Source organism: Limulus polyphemus, unplaced genomic scaffold, assembly GCF_000517525.1.
Source record: "Limulus polyphemus unplaced genomic scaffold, Limulus_polyphemus-2.1.2 Scaffold2216, whole genome shotgun sequence".
In the NCBI taxonomy this organism is placed as follows: Eukaryota; Metazoa; Arthropoda; class Merostomata; order Xiphosura; family Limulidae; genus Limulus; species Limulus polyphemus.
The window spans coordinates 37,498-45,485 of NW_013667826.1; the positions used below are offsets into that span (position 1 = coordinate 37,498).

General features: G+C 35.3%; 1 protein-coding gene across 1 annotated transcript in view; it reads left to right on the top strand.

Annotated features, from left to right (window-relative positions):
* The window catches only part of LOC106466300 (U5 small nuclear ribonucleoprotein 200 kDa helicase-like), a 54,910-nt gene that overhangs the window by 35,051 nt on the left and 11,871 nt on the right, over positions 1-7,988 (top strand). The window contains exon 24 of the mRNA XM_013926569.2: positions 664-740. Coding sequence (XP_013782023.2) covers positions 664-740 — 77 coding nt within the window. The remainder of the gene's footprint in view (positions 1-663; positions 741-7,988) is intronic.

A 7,988-nucleotide genomic window follows, 5' to 3' on the forward strand; every position in this document is an offset into this window, starting at 1 on the left:
CAAACATTTGATAACTATCTGGACATTATAAAGATTTTGGCATGTGAAATTTGAAAATTTTCTGATGCATAAAAGTATTTTTAATCTTAAAATGAAAATTACTTTGCATGTTAGATAGGCAAAATGAAAAAAGAAAAAAAGGCATGAGTAAAACATTGCTTTACAAACTTTAAGACTTAGTAAATAAATTTATATTTTGCATATGAAAACATTGTAATGTTTACTGATAATGTACCAAGTTTCTTTAACATTTGCTAACCTATTTAAAAATTATAGCATGAAAACTATAAGAGGCACAAAATGGTTACAAGGTCGGTCACAGAGACCGAACCCATGCTGCAAGAGTTAATAACTATACTGTATGTATATTTGTTATGCTATGTATAACTGGGCTTGTCATTTGTTAAACAATAAAAATACTGTATGTATATTTATGTTGTTTTTGGTTGAGCTTGTTATTTCTGTTAATAATACCAAAAACTTTGTCTTTAGATATAGAAAGGTCTTGCTGGTTTGATGGATATGATGAAAAGAAAAAGGTTATCTGATATGAACATATTGTATAAGAATTCTTATTGTGTTCTACAAATTATAAACAGATAATTATTGACTTATCAAATAAATTGTTAATAATGAAATAATTCATTGATGTTTTTTTTATAGGGAAATGTGTCCTTTTTTGCCAGAGTTCCAAGAAAGATTTCTTCAAGAAATTCTTGTATGAGCCCTTGCCAGTTGAGGTAGTAGGATGATCTTGTATATTTCTCTCTTCTTTTGATGTTTTTGACAATATCAAAAACTTAGAAATTTGTATTTAAAAGTATAATTTTAAGGATTTTATTGAATAACTATGTTCTGACAGTTTATGTACAGTGTATTTAAGTTTGTTTTTTTTACAATGCCTCTGTTTAAAATTGAATCAACTTTCTATAAATGTCAAGTCAATTGATATATTATTAGGCAAGAGCTTTAACCCTTTTGCTACGGGTAGGTCAGAGTGATCATGTCAAACTACTTTATTATCAATGCATACAAATAGATTTTGCATCAAAACATAGTTAATAAATCAAATCTTAAAATTTTTTTAAGTTTTAATTTATTAATTAATTTTAAACAATCCTCAATCTCCCACAGTATGAGAATTGTGACATTTGCTCTGTGGGTCTTCCCTCTTCTCTAATTTACTTACCACCTCTCCAAAAAGTATGAAATTTAACATAAATTATTCATTATATTATAGATATTACTGAGGGAAAGTCTAATTTTTATAGTCTTCAATCTTGTTTGCTTACAGAGCCATAAGCTAGAAAACCTGACCCACTTGTCACATCCTCTCTTTCACAAATTGCCAATAATTCTTTTTTATGTTTTATAAAGTGTTATTTATAACCAATATTTGGTTATTGGTTATTTATAACCAATAGAAAGGCAAAGTTTAATCTGTCAAATGACATATAATACTATGTTGTTTCCAGTACAGAGTATTGTCAGTTTTGTCTTCAGTTTGAAAGTTTATCTCGCAATGTTCAGATCGAACAGAAAAGAATTAATCTAAGCCCTTCTTGTTCTAGTTAGAAAACCAGTTAAATTATAATAGTTATAAAATATTAATTGCTTTGTGTGTTTGTTATTTCGTGTTCTTAGGTGCATTATTGAAGTAAATAAAAATTATTTATTGTACTAGTACCGTCATTATGAAAAAAAAGTAGGCTTAAATTTGATTGGCAGTCAACAGCAAAAAACAAGAAAATATAGGTAAGTACTATATTTCTTGTTTTTCGTGTATGTTTAGGTAAGATAATGAAGAAAACATAATTCTTCATGGGATATGCTTATGAGCAGATTGTGCTTTTTCATTCAATATGGTAATGTGAACCATACATTCAACAAGCAATTTACAACTCATGGTGGAATGATTAATTAGACCTAGTTAAAAAACAATAAAGTTTAGTGTAAACATATGTAGACTGTTAGGAGCTTTAAGCTGTTTAGGATAAATATATGTAGTTTTCTATTTCAATCTGCAGTCATTTGAGAAAGAAAAAGTGTAATTTAGGTTTAAATTCATATTCTGGAACTGTCTTACTTCCACTCACTAAGAGCTGTCTCGATCCCTGTCTGCCTCATAGGCATTGCTAAAATTGCATCAGTCTTTTATGCCCCTCAATTTATGCTTTTTTTTTTAATGTGTATTGATCATGTGATCATTCTCCATGAATCATATTGCAGCATGTGTACTGGTGCAGCTAGCTCCCTCTACAATTCTAGAGCAAACCTCACCTTCTTGATTGGCATTCCAGTGTCCATACGTATGTTTTCACTACTTCAAGTTTCAACTTCCTGTGTGTGATTTCCATTGTTTCTACTTGTTTTGGAAATATTTCTGTTTTCAGAATTCTACTTTGTTAATATTGACTTCGGTATATATGGAGGTTGTCGAATTTCCTACTAAAAATATACAATAGTTCTGCACATGACTGCTGGGGAAGTCCTGACTGCAGTTCGCGGGGAGTTCTTGTCTTACATTTGACTGACAATTTCTTCCTTTCATGTTTTTTTTTTTGTTGTGTGTGTGTGAGGAAAGTTATATTTACTGAGTGGAAATTTCTTTATATGACACCTTCCACCTGTTACTTTACCTATATGTAATCTTCTGGGTTAGGTATTGTTCTTTTTCCCAGGAAATCTTTGGGAAGATTTTCAAAGTGTCTTTCTCACCTCCAATAGGTATTCCCATGTTTCCAAGTTTATGTGAGCTTGCATGCCATGTTCCTGTCATCATGAATCTGATGGCTAATTACTTATATTGACCCAACCAGGTTCTTCTCTTGAAGTGGCCTCTTTCTCCATGGGTATTTTGGTGGGTGTGTTCACACTTGGTAATACCTCATATACTTGTGTTTGCCACTCACTGGATCACCAAAGTTCCTTCCTTTTGGTCTATGGTTCCACACCCGTTGGCCCTGGGAGTAGCTGCCTTCTATCACACTTATCTCTAGAGTCTTTTCCCTTAGACAGAACACTCTTTGTCGTGCTCTGCTTGTTGTTTTGTATTGCCCGGGTCAAGCAGTTTCCCTCTGCTCTGGCCGTTTTTGGAGCAGCAGCCCTACCCTTACCATTTATTTGGTTGCTCCTGGACTCCTGCAATTGGACGTCATTCATCCAAACGTCTTTTGTCTAGTCCCTTGCTCCTGCTCAGGGTCTCCTTCCATGTGTCGCGTCTTTCCCGTACCAGTTGACCTTCCTCCTTGTCTGTTCAACAGAGGCATTGGTCTACCTTTAGACTTTGGTCCATTTGCCATGGCTTCTGACCATTAAGTCCTTCTGTTCCTCATCTGTCCCAATTCTTCACCTGGTTGTTTGACCAGGGTTTGTATGATGCCCATTATAGGGCTGCTCTGTCGAACACTTTCCCTTTCTCCCATTTCTGGAAAGCCTTCTTCCCCATTATTTCCCTCCTTTTCTGTTCTTTTTATCTGGTCCATCTGCTACATCCCTTTGTTCTTCCGGATTTGAATCTCAATGTTGTCCTTCATGCCCTGTCCGATTCACCCTTAGAAGCCATTGCAACATGTTCCTTGTACCATCCTTTCCTTCATTCATCTTTCCTCCTCCACCTTGCTTCCAGTCATCGTTGTTCCAATGTTTATGCCATTAATGTTTCCTGGTTTCTTAATCATTCCTCTTTTTTCTCTTATTTCCTTACCTTCCATTTCCCACTTGTACTCCCCTTCAGTTCCAAATTGGCTTCTTTGTCCATGTCCTTCCTTGCTATGTTATGTGCCTTGTACTGCCCCCTTTCATGGTTCTGTATCCTGTAATGTTTCACCTGTTACCCTCACTGGTTAATTTTGTCTACTCATACAACTCGAGTATTCTGACTGGTCCATGGAGGATTGCCATCTGCTTAATATTTCCTTACACTAAATTTGTCATCTGACTATGTCTTTGGCAGCTCTAATCCAATGGCCTTTGGAGGAGATTATTCAAGCCAGTATATGGACACCTCCCAATATGTTCATCGCACATTCTCTACATGACCTTCCTCGGGTGAGTATCATCTTCCTCCTGCGATGATTCTACACACGTCTGTTTGCCTTTGACTGGGATAAGTTGACATATTATTATTATTAATTCTTAGATTATTTTCACTACACTCCATCATATTTCAAGATCCCACCTAGTGGCGGATGTTGCCTGGTCAGGTGTGCTTCATATTATATTAGCATTAATTATGAATATTTCTATAACTCTCACTGTTGAGGTGAGGTGTTTCTGTAAGACTCGTGGACTTTATGAATAAAGCATATTTCTGCCTACCCCTGCTGACTCAGGATTCTTATAATTGGGATCTTTCTGATTTTCAAAATAGGTTAACACAGATAACCAATAAACTGTTCAGTGTGTTATTCCTTCGGATTCCCCATCGTAAATCTCCCCCTACCCCGGGTTTTGTATGAACAACACAAATCAAAATTTATGGATAATGAGTACCCACTCAGTTAGAAAAGAACTATCTTCGCTATAATCATTGCACTAGCAAACAATAACAAATTGTTCAGAATCCAAGGAGCTTCCCCTGGATATATGTGCCTGGTGGACCGTACTTGTTGATCAAATAGTTTATGCAAGGCACTTCCCCTGGATGTTTTCTGCCCAGATGGGACTGCATTTGACGTAACTGGTTGTTATCCCAAGGTGCTTCCCCCTGATTTTGCAAAGGCAGACTGCACTTGATAATTGTATATCTGAAGTAAGGCACTTCCACTGGATGTTTTCTGCCAGAATGGACTGCACTTAATATAATCTATCGTATCCCAAAATGTATTATGTATCCAAGGTGCTTCCCCTTGATGTTTTTGTTCAGACAGACTGCACTTGTTGATCTCGTCATATAACACGTCATATCCCAAGGTACTTCCCCTGGATGTTTTCTGCCCAGGGGACCACACTTGGCCTATTCACTCATGGTCCTTTAGCCCTAGCCACTTAGTCATTTTGTGTTTCTCAGGCACCTTATTATGGCTCACTATCAATACGTTTGGTACTACATCTTGCTACTCGTGGACAGAATATCACATGTATGTTGACAATGATAGTGTTTAGACAACCCACGTTATCACTCTAGTATCCGTGGATGTTTTTTCTCATCATGTTACATATCCAAGGTGCTTCCCCTGGGTGGACTGCACTTGACATGACACATTGTATCCAGGGTGCTTTCCCCTGGTTTTGAAAGGGCAGACCGCACTTATTGATCTACTTATCTTATACGGGGCATTTCCCCTGGAGATCTTTCCCGGTTGGACTCCACTTATTTTACTCTGATGTTATCCAAGGCATTGCCCTTGGCACATGCTTATGTGATTCAGTTGTATCTTACTTATTTTGTTGGTGCCTGTACTAGTGATCTGATTTTGATTACTGGGCATAGAGCATACATGTTCCAGAAGTAGTGCTATACCCCTCAGGTGTGTTTTACTTTCATGATTTTTCACATCTGTGCTCCCGGCACAGTCACTTTCTGCTCCCTTGGTTACTTATGTGCCTTCACCGGCCCTTCCACGTATGCAGTGTGGTATTATAGCTGTAGGTGAGAGGAGGTAACATTTTCTTACACTGAAAAAGTATTTCTAGTAGGTACTTACCTCCTCTCACCCACTGATGTATCCAATGTGTAACTGCCAATTCTGAAAAGTGAGGTTTGTTATAGAATAGTAGGAGGAGCTAGCTGTGCTAGTATAGATGGTGCAACATGATTGGTGGAGAATGATCACATGATCAGTACATGTCCAAAAGAAAAATGGCATAAATTGAGGGGTATAAAAGAGTTGTGTGCTTTTAGTACAAACTTTTAGCAATACTTATAAGGCAGACCAGGATTGAGATGGCTCTGGATGAGAGGAGGTATCTGTCAGAAATACACTTTCAGTGTAAGAAAATGTTAACTTTTATTTATGGTGATTACAAGGTCAGTCAAATGAACTGAGTTCATGTAGAGTTAGGGCAGAGAAAATAACAGACGATATATAAAGTTTTCTTGGAAAATAAAACAATCGGTATTTATTTAGGAGGTTGTAGAAGTTATACAAATGAAATTTGAAAATTTTCAGATGAAGAAAAGTATTTTTAATCTTAACATGAAAATTAACGTTTAATTAAAAAAATCTGATTTTTTGTTTACAAAAGACTTGTAATGTTAACTGAAAGCTTGCCAGATTTTGTGAAGATACACAAAATATATTAAAAGTTATAGTATGGAAATTGATGGTCATTGTGGGATTATGAACTCAGTTGAACTGACTGAGCCCCATAGCGAGAGGGTTAATAATATATATATATAAAAGCTGGTACAGAATCCTCTAATAGTTACCTTCCATTCCCAGACAAAAGTTTGAGCTGCAGAATACAGTATTTAAATGGGTTTGTATCCAAAATTATTTTGGGCATTAGGTTTTTTGTTGTTATTGTTAAAAATATATTTACTTCCATGGATGTAAGTTTTCCATCTGTAAACAGAAATTCATCAAAATAGTTTTTCCCACTAAGGTATGATTACAAAGCATGATTTAAATTTAATGTGTAAAACATTGTTGTTGTTGTTTTTATCAACACTGTTCTAATCTCTATTGGTCTAAACTTTCAAGCATTTTCATTTGTACAAGGAAATGGTCATAATTGGTTAATTCAGTGATATGTTTTTTATGTGCAACTGAGGTTTTAGAAAATTTAACTCTCTTCATGTGATTATCACGTTGGTCCATTTGATAATATGACAAGTTCTAAGTGATTTCTGAATTTCTTTTTTCTACAAAGTCAAGTTAAAATTTTATTCTGAAAGATGTCCCAAATGGCTAGGAATGCATCTGAGAACATGTACAACCCTAAATCTTTAGTGGACCAAGGCAGTTTGCACACCTGCAGCGAATGTTTTCAATCAAACTGATCATTGGACACTTTCATTCTATATTTGGTGCTTTTCTTATTCCAGTATACTTGCTAATGACTCAGAAGTACCTCCATGCAAGTTTATGGACTTATGCTAAAATATGGGGTTTGATTCCCTGCAGACAGAGCACAGGTAGCCCATTATGTAGTTGGGCAATGAAAATGAACAAACAAATAGCTAAAAAAAACACAAACTTGCATGAAAAATACAATAATTGTAAAAGTATGCATTTTCTAAAGCTTTAGTATTAGAATGAAAGAAAGAAAAAGAAATTTTTATTGCTTATGTTTTATGATCCAAAGTGCAATCTTCCTGGTATACATAAAAAAATGTAGCTTGCCTAGGCATAAGTTATAACTCGTGTAATTATGTTTAAGTTTGCAGTATTATTATAAACAAATAATTTTTTATTTAACTCAGTTTGTTCAAGTTTGCAAGATTCATTGTATTGTGACATGACACATTTGATAGACTTGTTCAGCTTTGTGCAATTTGTTGCGAAATGATTACTTTGACTAGAGACTTCTTATCTTTGCAAGATTCATTGTGATATGATTACATCAGATGGAGACTTGTTAGTTTTGTAGGATTTGTTGTGGTATTAATACATTAGATAGACTTGGTCAGCTTTGTGAGATTCACTTTAATATGGATAATTTAGATGATTGATCATCAGTTTTATGTATATCTCCCAATATACTTTTGGGTTTCTGTTAGCAGATACAAAGGGAAAAGGCTTTTAGTGGGAATTTGTTACAGACCACCAACTGATTCTGATGAAATTAGTCAGAAACCAGTGAAATTAAGATTTCAGCTGTTTATGAGATTATGATTATGGCTGATTTTAATTTCAGGCGTATAGATTGGGAGTCAAACCATGAGGGAGAAAGGTTTTTGGAAACTGTTCAAATGGTTTTCTTCACCAAGTGGTCAAGGAACCAACTAGAAACAATATTATTTTAGATTTGTTGTTAACTTCTAATATAGAAATGATTGAGAGGGTGGAACTTGGGAACAATCTTTGTGCAAGTGATAGCTC